The 26,006-nt window shown below is 42.9% G+C and overlaps 1 protein-coding gene across 2 annotated transcripts in view; it reads left to right on the top strand.

Annotated features, from left to right (window-relative positions):
* Window positions 1-25,737, top strand: part of CMBL (carboxymethylenebutenolidase homolog) — a 30,426-nt gene extending 4,689 nt beyond the window's left edge. For both annotated transcript variants that reach the window (XM_037799269.1, XM_037799270.1), the window contains exons 2-6: window positions 13,900-14,173; window positions 17,076-17,183; window positions 21,137-21,279; window positions 22,962-23,053; window positions 25,012-25,737. In XM_037799269.1, the coding sequence (XP_037655197.1) occupies window positions 13,959-14,173; window positions 17,076-17,183; window positions 21,137-21,279; window positions 22,962-23,053; window positions 25,012-25,191 (738 nt within the window). In that variant the 5' untranslated portion in view covers window positions 13,900-13,958 and the 3' untranslated portion in view covers window positions 25,192-25,737. The remainder of the gene's footprint in view (window positions 1-13,899; window positions 14,174-17,075; window positions 17,184-21,136; window positions 21,280-22,961; window positions 23,054-25,011) is intronic.
* The last annotated feature ends 269 nt before the right edge of the window (window positions 25,738-26,006 follow it).

Raw genomic sequence — 26,006 nt, 5'->3', positions numbered from 1 at the left:
CCAACCTCTGACTTCCAGTTTCTTCTCTATATCAGGCTTCAGTAATTTGGATTAAGACATAAACTCGTTCAGCTGGGCCACACCTTAACTAAAAATAGTATCTTCAATAGGTTCGCTTTACAATGGGTTCACACCCACAGGAAAGTGGATTAAGATTAAGAATGTATATATGTTGGGGTACATAATTCATCCACTACAATGAGTAAGTCACAGTTAGTTAACTGATGACTGTTTTAATTTCCTCGTTGCCAAAACAAACACCATGCAATGAGTTGGCGTAAACAATGAGAATTTATTGGCTCACGGTTTTGAGGCTAGTAGAAGTCCAAAGCAAAGTGTCATCAAGGTGATGCTTTCTCCCCAAAGACTGTGGAGTTCTGGGGGTGGTTGACCGTCAGTGATCCTTGGTTCTTGGCTCCTCTGTCACATGGCAATGCACATGGCGGCCTCTCCTGGCCTCTCCCTGCTCTTCCAGGTTCCGTTGACTTTCAGCTACTAGCTGTTCCCTCCGTGGCTTTTTTCTCTCACTATAACCTTCCCTATAAGGCCTTCAATAATAGGATTAAGACTCATCCTGACTTGGGTGGGCCACACCTTAACCAAAATAACCTCATCAAAAGGTCCCCTTTACAAGAGTTCACACCCACAGGAATGGACCAAGTCTAAAAAATGCTTTTCTGGGGTACATAGCTCCAAAGCACAATGACCATTTAGATTGCTTCCAGTGGTTTCTATCACAGTTAGTTCTGCCAAGAACATTTTTCGACAGACATCTTGTACTCACAGGTGAATTTCTCCAGAGATTACATGCGCTTGTGTGATTCCTGGCTTGCAGTGTATCTTCTTCTTTAACTTTGCTAGATCTTGCCAGACCGCTTTCTAGACTTTGAATCGATTTGTACCTTCTCCAGTAGTGGGTAAGAGTTCCCATTTCCTTATCTGTGCTCAGTCACTCGGTGCTAACAGACTTTTTTTTTTTCCAGTCTGCAATATGTAAAATGGTATTTTGTTGTTTTTAGTGTAATTTCCTTGAATACTAGTGAGGTTGAGTATCTTCTCAAATGGTAATTGGCCATTCAGGTACACTCTTTTGTGAATTAGCCATTCATATCTTTGGAGAATTTTTCTATTGTGTTGTTTGTCATTTTCTTGATGATTTATAGTAATTCTTCATATGCTTTATCTAGATAATAAATCCTCTGCTTAGAAAATATCTTCTAGTCTGTATCTTATTTTGTTCCTTTGTTTATGGAGCCTTTTATCTTACAGTGTTTAAAAGTATAATAAATCTTAAAAAGCTTTTTGTTATGGAAAATCTCAAGCACATGCAAGAGTAGGAAGACTGTCTAAAGGATTCTCATGAACTCACCACCCAGCTTCAACGTCGTCAACAAATATAGCTCCCCACTCCCACCTCCCTCCCATCCTGTGCTGGGTTATTTTGGAAGCAAATCCTGGACATCTTGTCATTTCATCTGTAGATACATCAGGATGTCTCTATAAAAGATGACAACACTTAGAAAAACAACACATAACTGCAATAATATTATTTCCTCCAAATTAACAATAATTCTCTATATCATCTACTATCCAGTCAGTATTCAGTTTCCCCAGTTGTCTTTTATTTTTAAACATTGTTTATTGTGAAATATATATGCAGAAAAGTGATAACTTTCAGAATACAATTTTACAAGTAGTTATAGAACAAATTTCAAAGTATGGTATGGGTTACATTTCCACAATTTTGGTTATTTCCTCTAGCTGTTCTGATATACTAGAAACTAAAAAGCAATCTATATAATGATTCATTAGTCTTAATCATTTGTTAAATCCTATCTTATCTGTTACGTCTCCTCCCTTACATTTGATCATTCTCTCAGTCTTCAAGGATATTTGGGCAATGATCATTCTAATTTCTTCATGTTGAGAAGGGGTGTTGACATTATGGGGGATGGGAATGCAACTGGTTGATGTTCTTGGAGAGACTGGTGCCTCTGGGTGTCGGGGCTTATCTGGCATAAGCTGGAGGTTTTTGGAAAGTAAACTTAGTGAGTGAAACTTTTATAGAATCTGAAATATAGCCCTGGGTATTCTTTAGGGTTTTCAGAAATACCGTTGGTTGGGGCATGACATACCATGGCAATTTGCAATACCTATCTTAAACTTGCAGAAGAGTGAACTCCATAACAGCCTCTCCACTCTATTTGAAGTCTCTTAGCCTCTGAACCCTTATTTTGATACCTTTGTTTTCCCCCTTTTGGTCAGGAAGTCTTTTTCATTCCCATGATGCGAGGGCCAGGCTCATCTCTGGGAGTCACGTCCCATGTTGCCAGGGAGACTTACACCCCTGAAAGTCCTATCCCTTGTAGGGGTATGGGCTTAGAGAGAGAGAGAGGCCACATCTGAGCAACAAAAGAGATTCTCTGGAAGTGACTCTTAGGCATAACTATAGATAGACTTAGCTTCCCCATTATAGAAATAAGCTTCATAAGAGCAGGCCTCAAGATTGAAGTCTTGGCTTATTCAATTGGGAGTCCCTAATGCTTGAGAAAATATCAGAAACTTCCCAGCTGGGGACCCAGTTGTCTTTTAAGTGTTTTCCCTAATGATTTGTTCAAATCAGGATCTCGTCAATGTCCAAGGAAATGAAATGTATTAACCCTATCCTTTATAGTTTGTTTTCAGGGCTTTAATTTAGGAAATTCTGCCTTACTCTGGGACTCAAAAAATTTCTCTTTTCTTTCTTCTAACAGTTTAGTTTTGCTTTTCCTGCTAAAACTGATACAATGGTTGCATAAGATCGGTAGGGATCATTGTGATTTATATTTTCACTCAGGGTACTCAGTGTTGCATCTCCTGCTCCTTTGTAAGCCAGCCAGTCCTCTCCATGTGGATCCACAGTGTCCCTCCTTGTGCTGACCTGGCAAAGCCCCATCTGGTTTGACTCCATTTCCTTGCCACTTCTGCACCTGCATACCCACTGCCGAACATGGCTGGAGGAACTTGGCCTCACTGACCGGTGTCCACTTAATTTCATGGCTATTCTCGAGAGGCCCTTGGAGCTGCTTTTCCTGGTTTTTCCTTCTTTGCTCAAACCTCCTCCTTCTGAGCTGTTGACTCTGCTTCCTGTTTCTCTGAACAAACAGATGCAAATAGGGAACGTCCATAATCTCTGGCCCTGCCACCAGCCCACCCATCTGTATTTGTGCTCACATATATAGAATAAGAGTGAGATAATTGAAAACAAAATTGAAAAGGGAAATATTGCCTTACCAGACAATAAAATTTATTATAATCCCATTAAAACAGTGTAGTATTGCTGGAAGGATAGAGGAATAAGCCAGTGGAATAGAGTACACACCCTATAAACAGACCATGTATATCCATTCATTCATTCAATGAATATTTTATTGAGGACTAACACTATGGAAAATACTGTTGCAGGTTCTAGTGAAATAACAGAGCACAAAATAGATAAAAATCCCTGACCTCATGGAGCTAACATTCTAGTGGGGTAAAAAATATAATATGCAAAATACAGTTTTTCAGATGGTAATTAGTGCTAAGCAAAATGGAGCAGGGAAGAGGGCAGGAGAGTATTGGGAGTGAGGGAGCAATTTTAAATGGTGCATTAGGGCAACATCTCATTGAAAAAGTGACATTTGAGCAGAGACCTGAAGAAGGGGATGGCTGGTGCCCCATGGATTTCTGGAGGAGATGTGGTCTAAGCAGAAGGAACAGCAAGTGCAAAGGCCCTGAGGCAGGAGCCTGCCTGGCGTGTTTTAGGAACAGCAGACCAGGGTGGTTGGCACTGAAAGAGCAAGGGTGGGAAGAGGAGTGGGAGATAGTGTGAGAGAATTCCCAGGCCTCACTGCAAGAATTTGGCTTTTCCTTGGTGTAAGATGGGAAGCCATTGGAGGGTTCTGGATGAGGAGTGGCCTTGTTTGACTTTATTTAAAAGTGTCACTGAAGGTGCTATTTTAAGAATAAATTGCCATGTGGTTAAGTGAAAAAATCCAGGCAAGAGATGATGACATAGCTTACACCAGGATGGTAATGGTGAAGGTGGTGAGAATGATCAGGTTCTGAATAGATTTTGCAGGTAAAGCCAGTTGGTTTTGCTGACAGAGATTGCATGTGTGGGGAATGAGACAAAAAGAGGGGTCAGTGATGACCACAAGGTTTTGGGCCTGAGCATCTGGAAGGATAGAGTATCTTTAGGAGAGATTGCAGGAAGAGCAGGTTTCAGATCAGGTCTTTGGTTTGGGGCATGTTAAGTTTGAGATGTCTGTTAGATATCCAAGAGAAAAAGTTGAGCGGACAGCTGGGTAACAAGACAGAAGTTCAGGACAGAAGTCCAGGCTGAAGGTACAAATTTGGGAGTGATCAGCATATAGATGGTATTTGAAAGTTGAGATTTAATGACATCACTAAGGGAATCTGGGTAGGTAAAGAGGAGAAGAATCTGGAAGACTGAACCCTGGGGTCCTCCAACATTAAGACTTTGGGGAGGTGAGAAGGAACCAGCCCAGGGTCTGAGAAGGAGTAGCCAGTGAGGTGGGAGGAAAATTCCATGTGTGGTGCCCTGGAATCCAAGTGAAGAAAGGGTTTCAAGAAGGGGAGAGTGGTCAAGGATATGCAACTGCATGCAGTAAGACATGTGAAAAGAAGGCTGAGGGTTGCCTATAGGGCTTAGTAAAGTGAAGGTCATTGGTGACATTGACACGAGCTTTGTTGGAGTGTGTGGGCAAAGATCTTATGGAACTGGGTTTAAGAGAGAGAGGGGAGAGAATAGGAAACAGTGAGTATAGAAAACTCTTTCAACACTTCTGCTAAGAAGAGGAGCAAAGAGATTGAGCAAAAGATAGAAGGAAGATATGGCAAAGAGTATTCCTTTTCTTCTTTTTCCTAATGAGTTTTTATTAGGCAGAACATAGTACAGAGAAGTGCACCATATCATAAGCCTGCAGCTCGATGAGTTTTCACAAAGTGAACACACCTGTTTGACAAATACTTGGGCATTTTGGTTTGCTAAAGCTGCCTAAAATGCAATATCTCAGAAATGGGCTGGGTTTTAACAATGGGGATTTATTAGCTTACAAGTTACAATTCTGAGGCCATGAAAATGTCCAAATTAAGGCAGCAACAGAAGGATACCTTCTCTGAAGAAAGGCTGCCAGCATCTGGGATGCGTCTGTCACGTGGGAAGGCACATGGCCAATGTCTGCTGGTCCTACTCTCCTGGGTTTCATTGCTTTCAGCTTCTGGCTTTAGTGACTCTCTCATTTTCTGTGGGTGTGTCCTTGTCTCTTAGCTCCTTTGGGGGCTTCTCTCTCTTTTATCCTCTCATAAAGGAATCCAGTAAAAGGACTAAGACCCACCTTGAATGGGCTGGGTCATGTCTCAATTGAAATAACCTAATCAAAAGGTCCCACCCATAATAGTTCTGCACCCACAGGAATAGATTAAAAGAACATGGCCTTTTCTGGGATACATAACAGCTCCAAACCAGCACACGAGGGCATGAAACCTGTCCCTCCAACTCCTCTGTTCATGCCTCTCCCAGTCATGGCTCCCTCTTCTCCCCAAAGATAACAGTGATCGCTACTCCTAACACCATAGGTGTTTTCTTTTAGTACTGAGAAGGTGCCTCTCCTAAGTCACTTACAGAACTTTATACTCATTTTAATGAAAAAAAAATCCTTCTGGAATTTTTATTATAATTGCATTGAATTTATAGGTTAATTTGAAGAAAGTTGCCATCTTTACAATATTGATTCTACTAGTGATTAATCAATTGACATAATACACATCTTCATTCATTTAGGTCTTTTTCGTTTTAATGTTTGAAAAAAAAATTTGTTTAATGGTCTTACCCGTCTATTGTTAGCTTTATTCTTACCTAACAAATGTTGACGCTTTGAGTGGTATCATTTAAAAATTATATTTTCTAATAATTGTTGCTGGTATGTAAGATTGCTATTGATTTTTGTATATTCCTGTATGGCATAGCTTGCTAGACTTGGACTCCCTTATCCCTTATCCCTTATCACTTCTGTTCATTTGTCTGTAATTGAAGTGTCTATGGAGCTAATCATAGGGTCAGGGGATAATGATAAGTTTGTTTCTTCCTGGCCAGTTCTTATAACCTGTATTTCTTTTACTTGCCTTACTGTGTTGATTGGACCCTCCATTCCATGTAGAACAGGAGTAGTGATAGGTGATGTTCTTGTCTTCTTCCTAGATATAAAAGGAATGGTATTTGCTGTAGGGATTTGGTTTACCTTTTATTGGGTTGAGAAATTTTTTTTCTTTACCATAAATGGCTGTTGAATTTTATAAAAATACTTTTTTTCTGCATCTAATGAGATTATAACATGGATTCACTTCTTTAATCTCTTATTACGATGGATTATATCAATAGATGTTAAACCATCTTTGCATTCCTGAAGTCAGGATATACACATTTTAAAATATATTGCAAGATTTACTGTTCTGATATTTCATTTAGGAATTTTGTACCTAAATTTATAAGTAAGGGGTTCATTCTCATCTTGTTCTTGTTCAGTTTTGGTATCTATGTTGGTTTGGAGTTATGTGCCCCAGAAAAATATGTTCTTAGATTTAATCCATTCCTGTGGGTACGAACCCATTGTAAGTAGGACCTTTTGATGAGGCTACTTCAGTTTAAGGTGTGGCCCACTTCCATCAGGATGGGGTCTTAATCCTATTACTGGAATCCTTGATGAGCAAAATGAAATTCAGACAATTAGAGGGAAAGCCGCAGAGGGAGCAACCACAAGCTAAAATCAGCAGAACCCAGAAGAGAAGGGAGAGGCCAGGAGAGGCTGCCCTGTGCATGGCCACGTGTCAGAAGAGCTGAGGACCAAGGCTCGCTAGCAGCCAGCCCCACACGCCACGGTCTTCGGGAAGAAAGCATCGCCTTGAAGGTGCCTTGATTTGGAATTCTCCTAGCCTTGAAACTGTGAGCCAATACATCCCCATTGTTGAAGCCAACCCTTTGCATGGTATTTGCTTGAGCAGCCAAAGAAACTAAAACAGTATCCAAGACGTAGCGAGATTTTATTTGCTCTGCTCCGAGTTGACATTTACTCCAGATTTTTTTTTTCAATCAGTGAGTATTTCCAGTTGGGTCCCCCCCACTCCAACTTTCTACTATGAAAATTTTCAAACATAGAAAAATTGGAAAAATGGTACAATGAACACTTTTATAATGATTGTCTAGATTCAACAATTGCAATTCAACAATTACAAGTTGCCCTTGCTTTATGTATCCATATTGTGTGTGCGTGTACATGTGTGTTGTATAATTTATGAACCATTTGAAGGTAAATTGCAGATGTTATGGCACTTTATCCTCCAGTACTTGAGCACACATCTTCTAAAAATAAAACCATTCTCCTACAGAGGCTAGGCCTCCCTATAACTGTGCCTAGGAGCTGCCTCCCAAGTGCCTCTTTGTTGCTCAGATGTGGCCCTCTGTCTCTAGCTAAGCCAACTTGGCAGGTGAAATCACTGCCCTCCCCTCTACAGGGGATCTGACACCCAGGGGAGTGAATCTCCCTGGCAACGTGGAATATGACTCCCGGGGAGGACTCTAGATCTGGTGTCGTGGGATGGAGAACATGTTGACCAAAAGGGGGAAGTGAAAGGAAATGAAATAAGCTTCAGTGGCAGATAGATTCCAAAAGGAGCTGAGAGATCACTCTGTTGGGCACTCTTACGCACAGTATAGACAACCCTTTTTAGGTTCTAGTGAATTGGAGTAGCTAGCAGTAAATACCTGAAACTATCAAACTACAACCCAGAACCCATGAATCTTGAAGATGATTGTATAAAAACGTAGCTTATGAGGGGTGACAGTGGGATTGGGAAAGCCATATGGTCCACATTTCCCCTTTGTCTAGTTTATGGAAGGATGAGTAGAAAAATGGGGGAAGGAAAAACAAACAAACCAAACAAAAAGCACCCAGTGTTCTTTTTTACTTTAATTGCTCTTTTTCACTTTAATTTTTATTCTTGTTATTTTTATGTGTGTGGTAATGAAGGTGTCAGGGATTGATTTTGTTCATGAATGCACATCTATGTTGTGGTACTGTGAACAATTGAGTGTACGTTTTGTTTTGTATGACTGCATGGTGTGTGAATGTATCTCAATAAAATGAAAAAAAATAAAGAATGGAAAAAGGGACAACAATGAAAAAAAATTCTCCTACATAACCACTATATTACACTTAGCCACACCTTAGAACATTCATAATTCACAGTGTTATCTGTCATCCGTATTCATTTTCTCATTTGCCCTCAAATGTCTTGTATGTCTCTTCTTAATTTTGAACTAGGATCTAGTCAAGGTTCTCATATTGCATTTGGCTTTATTTTTCTTTAGTTTCTTTTAATCTAGAGCTGTCTTAGCTTCTTTTTTCTTTTACATTGATTTTTGATGTTAGCTTTATAAAATAGTAGGAAATATTGCTTCTTTTTTCCATTCCTCCAACTTTTAATTTTGCCTCTTTACAAATTTATTGGTGTAAAGTTGTTCATACTAGAGTTTTAAAGAGACAAGTCTTACTTATTCACGTTTTCACTCCAGATATTGTTTTATTTTATCTTTGATCATTCTTTCCTTTTTATTGATCAATTTTGCTGGAGTTATACCTATTTTATAACTCTTCAAATAACTAGATTTTAATCTTTTTTTATTCTCTTTGTTATTTCCTTATTTTCATCTTATTTTCTCATGTTGGGTTTACTCTATTATCCTAACTTCTTGAATTGGGCTGTTAGCTCATTTTCATTCTTTTCTAATCTAATATATGCTGTCTGGGCTATAAATATTATAAGTATAATATTTAAGTACCACTGTATTATATCAACTTCTGCTGTATATATTTTTTTTCATTGTTATCCAGCTCTGGATCTTTTTTTTTTTCTTAGAATCACAAAATCAAAATATTTATTTTGTTCTTTTACACATGACACTGTTAGAATATCCCTACTACTGCAATACTGCTCTCCAGGAGCTTACAATCTAAAACAGTCAACATTAATTGTAGACCCAGTAATTAAGGCATTGTATCAAATGCAAACTTTGTATCTTTAGATCTATCTTCTGAAAGCAGCAGCTGGAGAGGGCAGGTTCAAAATTAAATGACATGAAAGTGTACCCCCTGCCCCCCCAGTTCCTTATAAGGAGCCATCTGTGGCTAGAACCCAAGACCAGCGCCCCACAGCCTAAAAAGGAATTCCAGACAACCCTACCATAGAAGTAGTGAAGAAACCTTAACATCTAATCCCCTTTTATGGGCAGTCGGGGGTGGGGTGGGGTGGGCTGTGTTCCTCCATCACTGACTGCAGACAGCACCTAAGATTCTGTAACTGTGGGGATGGTACCAGGCAAGTCCTTTACACAGCTCTATAGAAATGCCAGTGGGGCAATTGCCCCTTGAAACATGCTTAAGCAGGCTTTAGGACTTTTGGGGTGGTATCTTTTTTCACTGTGTAGCAATGTCCACTGTACCGGGGGGGCCAGGCATATTTAATAAACTAGACTGATAAGATAAGGAAACCACTGAAAGACAGAAAGGGGAAGGAGAACAAAATAAGGGGCCGAAGAAACGGGGATGGAGTATCCCAATAGATGTGAACAGGGAGGGATGACAAGAGAAATTTGGGTCCAAAAGGAACAAAGAAGCCAGGCACTAAATTCCTAATGAACAGGGATTCAGAAATGAGCGCTGATGAGATCATTCTATTACCACACACCAAGCAGCTCTAAATCTTTTGCGTTTTTATTATTATTTCTCCATCATAGTCATATCACATGATCTTTTATTAAAATATTTGTTGAAACTTGAATTGTGGTTTAGCGTGAGGGTAGTTTTGTAACTTCATATCTGCTTGAAAAGACTGTGTATTCTCTAATTGCTAATGAGTGGGATCTACATTTATCTTTGTGTTCAGTGCTCCCAGTTCCTCCTTTCCAGTTTGCTAATGCTGCCTTTTCGCAAAACACCAGAGATGGATTGGCTTCTATAAAGGGGGTTTATTTGGTTACAAAGTTATAGTCTTAAGGCCATAAAGTGTCCAAGGTAAGTAAGTCATCAACAAAGGGTACCTTCACTGGAGAATGGCCAATGGTGTACAGAAAACCTCTGTTAGCTGGGAAGGCACATGGCTGGCGGCTGCTCCAGAGTTCTGGTTTCAGAATGGCTTTCTCCCAGGATGTTCCTCTCTAGGCTGCAGATCCTCAAAAATGTCACTCTTAGTTGCTCTTGGGGCATTTTTCCTCTCTTGGCTTCTCTGGAGCAAAAGTCTGATTTCAATGGCCATCTTCAAACTGTCTCTCATCTGCAGCTCCTCTCTCAGCTCCTGTGCCTTCTCCAAAGTGTCCCTCTTGGCTGTAGCAAGCTTGATCCTTTTGTCTGAGCTTATATAGTGCTCCAGTAAACTAATCAAGGCCCATGCTGAATGGACATGGCCACACCTCCATGGAAACCATCCAGTCAGAGTCATCACCCACAGTTGGGTGGGTCGCATCTCTGTGGAAACACTCAAAGAATTACAATTTAATCAACACTAATACATCTGCCCACACAAGATTACATCAAAGATAATGTCATTTGGGGGGACATAATACATTCAAACCAGCACATGGTGGAACCCCAGTTTTAATTAAAGCAAAATCTAATTTGAGAACCTGTCTCAACTAGTTAATTTTTCTGTTTACATTTATTTGGATTTATTTTGTCCACATTATTTCATATTTTTTTAGTCAACAAGTTTTTAATTTTCTCCTTTTTTTTCTTCTTCCTGGCTTTTTATTTGAATTGTCATTTTTTTAAAGCCGCCTCTTCATCCCGGAATTAGCTGGACTTTTCCACCTAGTTAAGGCGGTCTTGGACTGGGGCAAGCATCCTTGCCCTACTCACCACCCCTTCACACACACTATGAAAGGAGCCTGATGATAAGTTACATTCTTCTTAGCAAGCTCAGTCCCAAGGCAAAGAAGTGTGGAGCACACCATTTTATTCTTCCTGATTGACCACTGAGACAAGTCCTTCTCCTTCTCCTTGGGGCTGGAAGTAAAGGATGAAGAATGTCACGTGTTACCTGATGATTACCTTCCATTGGCAGTGGAAAGAAGTCTTCCCCCGGAACACAGACATCCTCATTTTGCCCGCTATGTACTGTAACCTCTCTTCCATATTTTTCTTCTTTGCCACTTTGTATTGAATTCTGGGTTATTGCCTCATACATCTGTGTTATCTAGTTCATTAATTTTCTCTTCATCTGAATCTAATCCACTCTTCAACTTATTCCATTGCACTTGTAATCTTAATGACATCTTTAATTTCTCAATATTCTATTTGGTTCTTTTTATATCTGCCTGTTTTAAAATTTTTCATTTGCTCATTCTTATGAGTTCTCTTTCTTTTAAAAAATATCTCTAGTCATTTTCAACACACTGATCTTATAGTTTCAAATTGTTGTTATGTAGATTTCTCCTGTTTGTTGTGTCTGCTGATTACCATTTAGCCTTGTGATTTTGATATTGAGCTCCTCTTCAGTAGTGTAGGTTTTGTTTTTCACTGTATTTACTGTGATGTTGCCATAGGGTAAATTTGCATTTGTTTCTCCCAGTTGCCCCAGGGGTTTCACTGGCCCAGAATCAATTACGTTAATTTCTCAGCCTGGGTATTTCTACCCCATGTGAATAGTGTAAATTTGGGCCTTGTACCCACAGGCAGTATAACTTTGGAAATTGTTTTCTTATGGGAGCCTTTTTCCCTTCTACTGAGAGCTTAGATTGAGAAGGGCTTACTTGCCATGATCGAACTCCTGGTTGGTGGAATTTTTCCAATTTTCTTTTCGTTAAATATGAACCTTTGAGGGTGCTGACATTGTTGAGAGGGTGGGTCTCAGTTACAAATCCACATCTTGTGTGTGCCTGAGGCCTTGCTGTGCTCAAAATCCTAAGCACCTTGGGGGAGGATGCGGAGGTGTTGGACTTCCTCACCTGGATTGTTCCTGATGTTCTCACAAACACTGGGGACTGACAGCTTGATGTGCTGAGCCCTCTTTCTTGGGGCTGGCCCCTATGAAGCTTGTTACTGCAAGGAGAGGCTAAAGCTGCTTATAATTGTACCTAAGAGTCTCCCCCTCAGTGCCTCTTTGTTGCTCAGATGTGGCCCTCTCTCTCTTTCTAACTAAGCCACCTTGGCAGGTGACCTCACTGCCCTCCCCCCTACATGGGACCCGACTCCCAGGGGTGTAAATCTCCCTGGCAATGCAGGATATGACTCCCGGGGATGAATCTGGACCCGGCATCATGGGATTGAGAATATCTTCTTGACCAAAAGGGGAATGCGAAATGAAATGAAATAAAGCTTCAGTGGCTGAGAGATTTCAAATGGAATTAAGAGGTTACTCTGGTAGGCATTCTTATGCACTAAATAGATAACACTTTTTAAGTTTTAATGCATTGGAATAGCTAGAAGTAAATACCTGAAACTATCAAACTCCAACTCAATAGCCTTGACTCTTGAAGACAACTGTATAGCAATGTAGATTACAAGGGGTGACAGTGTGATTGTGAAAACCCTGTGGATCACACTTCCTTTATCCAGTGTATGGATGGATGAGTAGAAAAATGGGGACAAAAACTAAATGAAAAATTGGGTGTGATGGGGGGTAATTTGGGTGTTCTTTTTTATTTTTATTTTTTATTCTGATTCTTTCTGGTGTAAGGAAAATGTTCAAAAATTGGGTAATGAATGCACATCTATATGATGGTACTGTGAACAGCTGATTGTACACCATGGAAGATTGTATGGTATGTGAATACATCTCAATAAAACTGAATTTAAAAAAAAAACTGCATTTAAAAGAAGTTAAATCATGCCCCACCACGCTCCCCCACCAAAAAAAAAAAAAAAAAAAAAAAAAAAAATCTTAAGCACCTGATTGTGAGGACTTCTTTTTTGGGGTCTGGGCCTGTCGCACTGGGCTCCTCTGTCATCTGTTCATCTCTCCCAGTTTGGGCTTTTGGTTTCCCTACCTTTCTGACTCCTGGGTGGTTCCCTTTTCCCTATAAGCTCCTCCATTTTAATTTTTATTTGCTGATTACATTCAATCTAACCTTTTTAGCGTTCCTCTTGGAAATGGGTCCTCATTAGCGTTATTCTGCTGTGTTGTCAGATCAGAAGTTACAACTGATTTCTTACATAATAAATACAATGTGACAGTGTTGAATTTTACTCAAGGCCTGTGTTTCTGGAAAACAGCTAAGGTTAGGAAACACCCCCCCCCCCCCCCCACACACACACTCTTTGTGTTCTGGAAAATAGCTTTCTGCAAAGAACCCATGTTCCCCATTTGACCTAGTTCCCCGTTTGACCTAGATGAGGCTCACAGACACCTTCCTTGTTTACCTGGGATAAGGCCAGGCACAGACCCTCCAAATCCCCAACCTTTGTCTCACCAGTGATGAGCTGAACTGCTTGTCCCCACTGACTGATGGGAACAGAATACTTATTGGCCAAACTTTGGTTAAGCTACTTCCTTCAGAACCCTGAGCTTTGAGGGCACCTCCCAGAATATAGGATGCTTCAGCATAGAATACTCTCATATCTACTATGATCTCACCAGCCTTTCACCCCACTTCCCCACACTGGTTCTTTATTTTCTTGAGAGAAAGCCACCTGCAGACCTTAGGGTCAGAGCATTCTTTCTATTGCAATAGCCCCTGCCTTACAATAATCCTTTCAAATAAAGTCTCTCCTTACTAAAACCAGATTTTTTTATTTGACAATTGGGCTTATAGTTATTTTTTTCTATAATCTTGATTTTTGTTTACTTACTATTTACGGCCTTTAGGTTTGCACTGTTTGGAGTACGTGTTCCTCTCTGTGCAGCTCAATACTTGAATATCCACAATGGCCAACGAAGCTAGTCCTTGTCCCTGTGACATCGGCCATAGGCTCGAGTATGGAGGGATGGGGTGTGAAGTTCAAGTTGAGCACGTCAAGGCATATGTCTGCAAATCCCCCATAGACAGCGGCAAAGCCGTGATTGTCATCCATGATATATACGGCTGGCAACTGCCAAATACCAGATATATGGCCGACATGATCGCAGCAAATGGATACACGTATGTATAACATTCTGTTCCTTTCCTTAAATTCATGTAAATTCCTGTGGTCTGTTTTGTTTCCTTCAGAAAAAAAGCTCTGTGGTGTATTTTCTAGTTTACGTTATTTGCCGCCGTGTCTCTCTGTGGTACAGGCCACTGGGAAATGTCACAGGTAGTTCAACACCCACCTGGTCTCCAAGGGAAGCCGCCTGCTCCCGGCCTCATCTCTGGGCCTCCTGTCCTCCTAGGAATACCTGCCTGTGTAGACTTGTAGGACACTGAGAGAGTTAGTACCCGATCACAGGAGCAGGAACCCTTGGCAGACTTACCCAGCTCCCATATGGCCCATGACTTAGCCCCAGAACGTTCTCACCCTCGAGCCAGATTTCCCAGCCTGAGATATCGTGACCCTGCTCAAATTAGCCTGGGTTCCAGGAGTGGCACAGTGAGCCTCTCTCACCTCCCAGGGCCTTGCCCCTGTCAGAGCAAGTGGCCACCCGTCTTCTGGCAAGAGCTCTTAGCTGGTTGCTTCTCACTCTGCCCCTGGTGTTGGTAAAAGGTAAAAGCTTCAGTGAAACGCGCAGGAGAGCGCAGACCATTCCTTCTTCTCAAGCTTCAGAAAGGGTAAAGCAGTGGTGTTTGGCCCACCACTTAGATTTCCTTTATTTTCTTAAAAAGAGAAGCTAGACGTTATTCACAATTGCCAAAGGTGGAAGCAACCCAATAGTCCATCAACGATGAATGAATAAACAAAATGTTGTCTGTGCATACTATAGTGGAATATCATTCAGCTGTTGAAAGGAATGAAGTTCTGATACATAACACAATGTGGGTGAACCTTGGGAACAGCATGTTGAGTGAAATAAGCCAGACACAGAAGGACAAGTATCGTATGATCTCACTGATAAGGAATATTCAGAGTAGGCAACTGGGGGCTGGGGGCACAGAGGAGGGATGGGGAGTTATTGCTTAATGGGTACAGAGATTCTGTTTGAGGTTGCAAAAAAGTTTTGGTAAAGGATGGTGTGAAGGCAGCACAACATTGTGAACGTGATCGGTGCCACTGAACTGTCTGTGCTAAAATGGTTGGAGTGGGAAATTTTGTGTTGTGTGCATGTTACCACAATAAAAAGAGATCATGAGGAGCTAGAAATCAAAGGACATATTTACTTTGTTTTGCTTGAAGAGAAACCGCTTCAAAGGCACCGCACCTGGTGCAGCTCAATGTGTAGGGATCAATGGAAAAATGGGGAAAATGGCTCTAACTTAATTTTCCACTTTTTTGTGTCCCTGGATTTCCTGTTGAGGATGAGGCAACTTGCCCTTCTAGGGGCAAGCCCAGCAATGTCAGTAGCCAGCACTGATTGTGCTCTGGCCCTGGGTTCTGTTAAGCATGGCCCAGTGATAATCGCCCTCGACCCTGCCAGCACCCCTGGGGAGGAAGGGTCTGTTATTGTTCCCATTTTGCAGATTAGGAAACCAGGGCATAAAGCTAGACAGGGTTGCACTCCTCGGCTTGCCCCACTGGCAGGCAGCAGAACCGGACGGCCTGCTGGCTTCTCTTGTTTCATGGTGGATCCTTTACGGGTGTTGGAGCATAAATAATGAGAAATTTGGTGCTTCGGGTTTGCACGGCCTCTCACACAGACGCAGTTCCTGCCCTCAGTAACCCTCCAAGGCTCAGCAGTGAGGGTGTCACCCTATTTAGTAGGTCAAGAGAATGAGGCTAAAAGTGGTTAAATGGCTTGGCCAAGTCATAGGGGAGCACGGGGGCCTGGACGCGGGTTTTCTGGCCCTGATGTCTGTGTTCTTTCCGTCCCTCCAGGAGCAGTTGTGCCCCTCCAGCCGTGGCGGCAGCTCTTTATCTTAGGAGATGGGTTGCTGGTGGGAGTGAGGCTGGCTGCGTCCACCCTGGGCTGCCGGGCATGGAACTCCCAGACTGCGGCGAGGCTGGCTTGCTTCCTCTCTGCCACCCACACACACCCCTTTTTTTTTCCCTTAGGGACAAAAGTATCTATTAGTAGTATTTTTTTTATTGGAGTAATTGTAGATTTACAGAAAAATCATGCAGCAAATACAAAGTTCCCACATACCCCTCCTGTTATTAATGTTTTGCATTAATATGGTATCTTCTTTACAACTGATGAAAGAATGTTATTATGATTGTACTATTAACCATAGTTTACAGTACGGTTCACTGTTTGTGTTGTAGAGTCCTATAGGTTTAAAAAAAAAATTTATTCTGGTAACATATATACAACCTAAAAGTTCCCCTTTCAACCACGTTCAAATATATGATTCATTGCTGTTAATTACATTCGCAGTGCTGTGCTACCATCACCATCATCCGTTACCAAAAACTTTTCCATCACCCCAAACAGAAAAGCTGTCTGCAGCCCCTTTCTCGGCCTGCTGTAGACCAGGCCCTCCGGGCAGGGCACTGCAGCCTGCTGGCACCCTGGGCAGAGGCGCGGGGAAAACTGCTTGGTCATAGTGACTGGACGGGCCTAATTAGACGCCTTCCTGGCCTGAGCCCTCCCAGCCCCACCCCTGCCCCGGGGCTGGCTGAGAGAGGTGACTTCTGGGGACAGGGGGCCTTTGCAGCCACTGCCCAGGCCCCTGTCACGCCCTGAGCCTGGTTTCCAGGGGTGCGAGCCCCTCCAGATGGCCGGTGGTTCCCGACCAGCTGGGGTATACGCTCGCCGACAAGAGTCCCTGCACCTGCTGTTATGACACCCGAGCCCGTGTGGCCTGGCCCCAGCTGGTGTCTTTGCTGGGATCAGCATTTGCCCTCACGGTCACCACGTTCTGTTTTCTGTGAGCCAGAACTTCCAGCTTGGCAAGTTGCTTCATGCAGGTGAGCAAGTGCCAAGTCTAGACAGCTCAGAAACCACCATCAGCATGCATGTCTATTTTACAGGACCGTCATCCCAGACTTCTTCATAGGGCAGCAGCCTTGGCAGCCCTCTTACGACTGGTCCTCCTTCCCCGAGTGGGTGAAAACCAGAAATGCCAGGAAGATTGATAAGTAAGTTCTCCTGGTCGGGGCTGCGGCCATGTGTGTGGGGTCCCCCCGGGCACTGGGTGGGAAGGAGCTGGACAAGAGAGGAGACCCGCTCCCTCTGTGTAGGATTCTCATGGCCACGGCTAATGGGATCCTTCCTAAAGGGTAAAGGACAAAGTTTTCATTTTGTTTATTAACTGGAGGGTAAGAAGGCCCCCGAGCTCTCCTGCTGACCCTGGCCAGCTCATGGCTTCCTCGTGTGGGGAACTCTTCGTGCCACCATGGTAAGGGGAGCTTTGGTGGAAGTGGTAAGCAGTATCCATTTTCCTTGACAAAGGAGTTTTGGGGGTCAATAGGATCAGCGCCCTTCTCTCCCCCTCCTGGCTGCAGAAGGTCAAGTGGCAGCCCCGTTACTGCTCAGCTGATGGGAAACCTTGTCTTCAGATCTGAGGCCCAAAGGGCCATCCCTTCCCCCACCCTAGAGCTTGGCCCCCCATTCTCCTCAAGGGGGGCCTCAGGGCTCTGGAGCAGGCCTGCTCGCCCAGGACTGCATCTTGCAAGGGGCCGTGGAGCACCGGGAAGGAAAAGGGGAGGAATCTCCAGGCTTGCAGCCCTTCGTCAAGATTAACACTGCCCATTCTAGAAACAAGGACCAGAGCCAGCAGCTGCAAATCAGATACCCCTTCCTTCTGTCTGGAGGACTAGGTAAGGGTGAGAAGGAGGAGAGGAGGCCCGGAATGTTCTCCAATGCCAACCTCCTCCTGCACAGGAGAAACCTGAGCCCAGGGGAGAGGAGGCTACCCAACCCCAGCCCCCCACCCACCTTGGCTCTTCAGCCTTCCTAACACTCTCCTCTCCCCTCACCTGACTTTCTTCCGCCATGGCTCATGAGCTTCAAGATGTATCACCTCCAACCTCATGTTTGATAAGTTACAGCCTGTCTGAGTTCCCTGGGGCTTTTGTAGCAAAGCATCACAGACTGGTGGCTTAAAAACAACAGAAATTTACTGTCTCACAGTTCTGGAGGCTAGAGGTCCAAAGTCAGGGTGTCAGCCGGAGACCCGCGAGGGAGAATTGCTCCTGGCCTCTTCCAGCGTGGGGGTTTGCTGGCAGTCCTTGGGCTCCTTTGGCTTTTACCTGAGCTACAGCTCTGCGGTCACGTGGCCATCTTCTCCCCTGGGTCTGCCTCCCTGCGTCCCTTCCCGCCTCTTACAAGGACCTCAGTCCTGTTGGATTAAGGGCTCACCCTGCTCTAGTATGGCCTCATTTTTAAAATTTTAATTGTAGAATATAACATATATACATAAAAGTGACAACTTTCCAAGGGCAATTTGACAAGTAGAGAGCAAATTTCAAAGAATATTATAGGTTACAATTCCACAGTTTCAGTTATTTCCTTATTATGAAATATAACATATATACAAAAAGGTAATGTCTTCCGAAGTATGATTTAACAAGTTGATATATAGGAAATTTCCAAAGTTATTATGAGTTATAGTACCATAGTTTCAGTTGTTTCTTTATTGTGAAATATAACATATATACAAAAAGGTAGAGCTTTCAAATTACCATTTAACAAGTAGCTATAGAGCAAATTTCAAAGGATGCTATGGGTTACGGTTCCACCATTTCAGTTCTTTCCTTCTTACTATTCTAGTACCTTAGCAGCTAAGAAAAAGAAAATTTTATAGAGATTCGGTATTCATAATCCTTTGTTAAATTCCATCTTGTCTGTTGCTACCCCTTCCTCTGGTTCAGTCACTTTCCCGATCTTCAGAGATGTGGTATGACTCGTTTTGACTTCACTAAATCCATCTGCAATGACCCTTTTCCTAATAAGGTCACATTCACGGGTGTCAGGGGTTAGGACTTCAACATATCTTTTTGGGGGACACAGATCAACCCTTAACACAGCGCAAGCTCAGGCCAGGGCAACCCCTAACGATGTGGCCACCTGCCTCCAGTCGTTTCTTCCACCTCCAGAATGTCCTGAACCTCCCCGTCCTCCAGTGCTGACTCTAGGCCGGCTCGCCCTCTGCTCCCGGGCAGGTGGGCCCTGAGGAGCGCCTCTGTCCACGGCCCCTTGCAGTCTCCCCAGCCCGGCCTCATTCCCCCCCTCCCCACTCGTTTGTGGCCTCGACCACACTCGCCCGTCTCCTGGCCGCCCTCTCTGGATCCAGCACAGGGCAGCAGTGCTTCAGGCTCAGGTCCCACGTCCAGGCCTGCTCGGGCCTGGGGCCCCCCGACAGCATCTGTGCCGTCTCCTTCATCAGGCTATGGGAAGATGCAGCCGGCTGCCCGTGGCCTTCCCCGCTTGGCCAAGGCCTCTAGCCTGGGTACCTGGGGCCATGAGGATTAGTGAGTATTAACCTCAGGATCCTCCAGGTAGGGGCTCAGGGCCAGGTGTTTTAGCATCAGCTCTACCTGGGTCATGGAGCAGAGGCGTCCTGCATGGTGGATGTGGCAACGTGCCGCCCAGGCCACCCTCGTGACTGAAGGATGTGGTTCCTGCCGGGGGTGCTGCCTGCCGAAAGCCTCCAGCCATCGGTTCTCTCTGGAATGACCTCTTTGAAGACAGCACCTTGTCCAAGGTCACGCCCTTCCCTGGGCGTCTTAGTTTGCCCCGGCCGCTGTAACAAAGTACCGCGGGCCGCTTGGCTCACATGATGGGTTTACTGTCTCACAGTTACGGAGGCTGGAAGCCCAGACCAAGGCGTTGGCAGGCCCATGCTTTCTCCACATCCACGGCGTCCTGGCCGTAGGTCGCCTGCAGTCCCTGACCCAGTCCCTGCCTCTGACTCCTGGCCACCTCTGTCTCTGTCCCCCACCGTTCACATGCACGTCAGGTTGGGGCCCACCCTGATTCGGTTTGGCCTCATCATTTGGAAATAGGATCTTTAAAGTTCACATTTCTGGGACTGGGGTCAGGATTTGAACAAGCTCCTTTGGGGACACAGTTCATCCTGTAACACTGGAGTTGTCTGTGTCCGACCACTGGTCACTGCGAGGGTATGACAGCCCAGCTCCCTTGCCCCTATTAGGAGTGGCCTCCAGGGCTGTCCCAGCCCCAGAGCTCCCGGGGGGGTCAGCGGAGGCCGTGGTTGAGACGACGTAACAGCTCAGCTCTTCCCTCTGTCCACGCTGCTTCTTCCCTTCGCCACCTCAGTGCTGGTCTCGTGAGCACCCTCCTGTTTGCTCACCTCCATTTAGAGTCTCCTTCCCAGGAACCCAAGCCATGACCACCCCACCTCCCAAGAAAAACTGCACAAAGCAGGACATTCAGAGTAAATTTGAGGTCAGAACACAGGAGAACCAGAGTGACCAACACTAAGAATACAAAATTCAGCTTTGTGGGCACGGGGTGGGGAAACAGTCGTCAGGAGATGTTGCTTCTTTCTGATGAAAGCAGTGTGTGTCTGCCTTCCATTTGTGAGCACAGATCAGGGACATCATTGCTGGCAAGCATTAGAAAAGCCCAGTGGCATGGTGGACGGTTCCACAGGGAAAAAGAAAAATCATAGGTTAATGGAAGGCCCTGTATCCATCAGGAGTGTTATGTTTGCAAGTGACAGGAAACCCATCCTGAATGCTTACTGCTTAAGTGGTCAAGGAATAATGTATCAGTTTACAGAACTGAAAAGAGGTGGTTCCTGGCTTTGGGCAGGGGTTGGTCTGGGGCTGAGTAAATAGCTCTGGGGCTGAGTAAATAGCCCCAGGATTTGGTCTCCCAGCATCTCTCAGCTCCATATCCTGTATCCTGGCCTCGTTCTTGAGTAGCTTTCACCTCTGGACGTCAAGATGGCTGCAGCAGCTCCAACCCTGTTAGCTCTTCTCAGGCGGGAGATGGTGAGGATGGAGGTTGGAGAACTTCAGATAACAGCCTTGCTGTCAGCTGCATAGCACAAACCACCCAGTGCCCTTTGCAGCTGTCCACAAAATAACTCCTGATTCTTTCGTCACTTATATTTCTGTTCTAGAGAAGTGGACGTGGTCTTGAAGTATCTGAAACAACAGTGTCGTGCCCAGAAAATTGGCATCGTGGGATTCTGCTGGGGCGGCATTGGTGTCCATCATGTGATGACAAGATACTTGGAACTCAGGGCAGGGGTGTCTGTCTACGGTAAATCTCCATATACATAAATAGGAGAGGAATGGTTAGTGACAATTACCACAGGCTTCTTTTCCAAGAGCTAAGGGCCCTGGGTGCAACACTAACCCCACTATTCAGAGGTGTCCCCATCTGAAGGAAACTTTCTTTAAAAATCTGAAAGTTGAAGTGAAGGTTTATGATGTAGTTGCCAGAGGAGATCACTGGGCTGAGGAGACCCCGGTCCCAACAGTGTGACTGGGAAAGTCATGTATATGAGTTCTCATTTTCTTTCACCTAGGGAGATGGGGATACATTTAATTTGAGTTTCTTTCTGGGATGATTACTTTCAAGCAATATTTTTATGAGCAACATGTACGAAAATACTTTTCCAATATACAAATTGGTCTCAACTGCACATGCTTGCACACACAAACACAAACAACAAAGGACAGAAATAAAAGGAAAAACCACTTTGAAATGTAAATAGCAATGTATACAATTCAGCCAAAACACACCAAAGGTGTTCCATCAGGTAGAACAATGGAATAAGAACTCTCTCTTTCTAGAAACTGCACACCAAGTTCATGATACAGAAACATTCAGACCAACAAAAAATGTTCATGGAAAATGGGAAGCATACCAAGGAATTTGTACTAATGATTTTTAGTTGGCTTAAAGGCTTGGCTCTGTGGTATTTGCACTTACTGTTAGCATTAAGTAAAAGCCTTTGAATATTTACCTGCCCAAAGGGAAACAAACTCCATAAATCACCAGTTGCCACTGGGTGCACTGGGGCTGGCCACGGGCCTCCTGCTCTGCACACACCACTGTGTCAATTTGCCCAAGGTGCTCCTGCCTGCTGCCTCGCTAGTGCCTCCCTCTGGCCGCTGCTGGGCAGTACACGAGCTGCCCAGGAAGGGAGGACTTAGAGGCCGCGTACAGTGGCTTTGCATGGCCCCTGCCTCCTGGAGAAGAGCGGTGGGCAAGGGGAGGCTGGCTCCCGGTTCCTGAGCCTTGCTGTGCTGCCTACACGAGTTGGAAACACGTATTCCGTGTTTTCTCCTAGTTGTTTCTTAAGATGGAGACTTACTGCAGAACTTTGCCTTATTTTCTCATAGAAGCTCCAGGTCGGGCAGAACAGGTTTTCCGGACATCCGACCAAAGGTGTGAAATTCTGAGATGAGGGATGAAAACAAAGTCTTGCAGATCGTCTGCCAAGAGCAGGTGCCCCTCCTGGCAGTCTCACGCTTGAGGTCTCGCCTGAGCACGTATAGGGCAGCCCCGCTTTGCAAGTGAAACCGCTCGGTACCTTAGAATGAAACCTGTGGTGCTTGAGTAGAGAATGAGAAACTTCTAGAAGAACAACAGTGGTCTCGATTTGAAAATGATTGTCTATAAATTAAGGCACGTCGCAAGAAGGGGCGTTTTTCATGCTGTTCCTGTATCTCTGTATACCGAGCAGCCTTCGTGTCTCACTTTCATCATTTAAAGGCCTCATTCCTAGTCAATAAGTGTATACTAGGAAGACCTGAGTAAATACATTTCTGTTTTAGACTGATTTTATAGGCCACATCTCTGGAACTGCTATAAGTAGAAAATAGATAGAAAACCAAAAGCATATATTTTACTTTGAAAAATCAAACCTGATTCTGGTGTGTTTCCAGGACGTGTATGTAAATCATTCTCTCCATGTCCTTGACCCCATTCTACAGGCATTGTCAAGGATTCTGAAGACGTATACAGTTTAAAGAACCCCACATTGTTTATTTTTGCTGAAAATGATGCCGTGATTCCTCTTGAGCAAGTGAGTTGGCACTTTCTTCTTTTCATTTGTATATTTAATAACATGATATGACATTTTGGGGAAAAAGTCCTAAAGGATTCATTTCTTGCAGATATTTTCCAGCATTAAAATTTTATAGATAAAAAAATTGGAATATAGATATAAGCTTTATATCAATATTAAATCTTTATATCAATATTATATCAATATTAAATCAATATTGATATATATATTAAATCAATATTTAAAAATAAATATTTAAATATTTAATATTCAATATAATATAAATAATAATTTAATATAATTTAATATTTAATATTAAATATTTAAATATAAATATATCAGTATTTAAATTAATATTGATATAATATTATATCAATATTATATCAATATTAAATTTCTTGAACTTGGTAACTGTGCTTACAATGTCCTTGTTTTTTGGAAATATACATGGAGGTATTAAGTTTTCAAGGAATATGTTTACAACCAATTCTCAAATGTTTAGAAAATAGATGGATAGATAGAATAATATGGCAAATGTGGCAAATGTTAAAAATTGGTAGATCTGGATATTGGGGGGGGCATGTTGGAGTTCTCTGTATGGATTTTTGTATTATTTTTTGCAACTTCCCTGTAAGTTTGAAATTATTTCAAAATAAAAGTTTTAAAATATCTGAACTTTTAATCTCAAGATATACTAGGATAGCCATAATTTTTTAAAAAGTGTAGTAAGTGTCGGTGAGGATGTGGAGAATTGGAACTCTTATGCATTGTTGGTGAGAATGAAGAATGTTTCAGCTGCTGTGGAAAACAGTTTGATACTTCCTCACAAAGTTAAACATAGAATTATCATATGACCAGCAATTCCACTCCTAGATATATATACCACAACTGTCTTCTGTTGCAGTGCTCCCAGAGCATTGCAAACAGGGACTCAAAGAGATACTTACACACCAGTGTTCATAGAGGCATTGTTTACAGTAGCCAAAAGGTGGAAGGAACCCAAGCGTCCATCAGCAGGTGAGTAGATGAACAAAATGTGGTGCATACATACAATGGATTATTATTCAGCCGTGAGAAGAAGTGGAGTTCTGAAACGTGTTGCAACATGGATGAACCTTGAAAACATGCTGAGTGAAAAAAGCTGGGCACAAAAGGACAAATACTGTATGATTTCAATTACATGAAATTTCCAGAATTGGCAAATTCATAGAGATAGAACTCAGATTAGGGGTTGCCAGGGGCATGGGGAGTTATTGCTTAATGGAGTTTCTGTCTGGGGTCATGAGAAGTTTTGGAAATCGATAGTGGTGATGGTTGCACAACACTGTGAATGTAATTTGGAATGATGCCACTGAGTGGTACACTTAAAAAAGGTTAAAATGCAAATTTTATGTTATATATATTTTATCACAATTTTAAAAAATTCCAAAGAGTGGTTTTATCGGGAACGTAGAGTGGGATTGTAACTTCCCCAAACAGTTAAGAGCTGTGGCACGCTCTACCCTAACATCCAAAGGGAGTGACCTGGGCCTGGGCTGGCTCCTGGTGTAGAAACAGGCACCACCTCCTGCCTGAATGTGTAACCCATGAGTTACCTGTTTCTCTAATGTCCATGACAGTAAAAGATACGGGCACACTAAGTCTGACGAGTTGATAAGAAAAAAATAGAAGACAGTTGTGGTACAAAAACTGTCACTTAGAATTAATAATCAATATATTGTATTACATAAATACAGATGGTTTCAAATAATTGATATTGTGCCATTTATTGTATCGCTATGAATTCTTTCCTTTGCCAGAAGTCAGAACTGTGTTAGTAATAAAATTAACCATCAAGAATCCAGTGCAGCTATGGCACTTGCTTATAATTTAAAGCATTGGTGTTAAATCTCTTATGAACATTTACAGATGACTTAGAGAATGGAAAGGTATTAAGGGGTTAAAGTAATATCATCATGAAATCTCTTGCATAACAGGTTGCTTTGCTGACCCAGAAGTTGAAAGAACACTGCAAAGTTGATTATCAAGTTAAAACATTTTCTGGACAAACCCACGGGTTTGTGCATAGAAAGAGAGAAGATTGTTCACCTGCAGACAAGCCCTATGTTGAGGAGGCCAGAAGGAATCTAATTGAGTGGCTGAACAAGTATGTTTAGCATTGGCCAAGCACAAACTTTCTCAAAAGAGCTTTCATTTAAAAATTTGCTTCTAAATACTTAGATTGTCTGATTTAATTTTCACTTTATGTAAAATAGATCAAAGAATCCTGAAATCCATTATTTCATCTGAAACACAAATTCACTAGGAAATGATCATGTATGAAATGATTTAAATTCATTTTTAACATGTACATAAAATTAAAAATAAATTAATTGGTTGGTACTTGGAGAAGGTGAATGAGAGAATAATATCAGAATTAGCAGTAAAAACCTTCCTGACAGCCTGGGAGGCTGCCTGGCCTCCTGGCCTTCCTGATCTTTACTTGAATGACTCTTTTAAAATAATGCAGCAAAGCCCCGAAGAACATGAACTGCAAACTCAGGTTGATTGAAAGCCCCACTTAATTAGACACTTACCTTTTGTGTTAATAGAGCTGAATTTGTCATGTTCATATATTGCAATGTGAGAAGTATTGAGATTAAAATAGGGTGCCATTGACCTAATTGTGTTAAACCAATAAACTTATTTTTTGAATTTTGGAATTTGTGACCTTTTTTTAAGCTATTAGAAAATGAAGGATTAGTGTTCCCATCCCCCGTCTCCTCGGCAGTGGCTTTCCCAACACCAGCATTTTCGGGTCCATGCGCTGGGGCTGCATCTAGAAGCTCTTGTGTGTCGGGAGTGCTGGCGGTGGGAGGGTGAAGTTGGAAAGCATGACCGTGCCTTCACTTGCCCTCTGCACCTGCATCTCCTAGGGGTGGTAGATTGAATTATGTTGCCCAACAAACACATGTTCCTATCTTAGTCCATG

This window comes from Choloepus didactylus, chromosome 11 (assembly GCF_015220235.1).
Source record: "Choloepus didactylus isolate mChoDid1 chromosome 11, mChoDid1.pri, whole genome shotgun sequence".
NCBI classification, from domain to species: Eukaryota; Metazoa; Chordata; class Mammalia; order Pilosa; family Megalonychidae; genus Choloepus; species Choloepus didactylus.
This window is presented reverse-complemented; position numbering and strand designations above follow the sequence as displayed.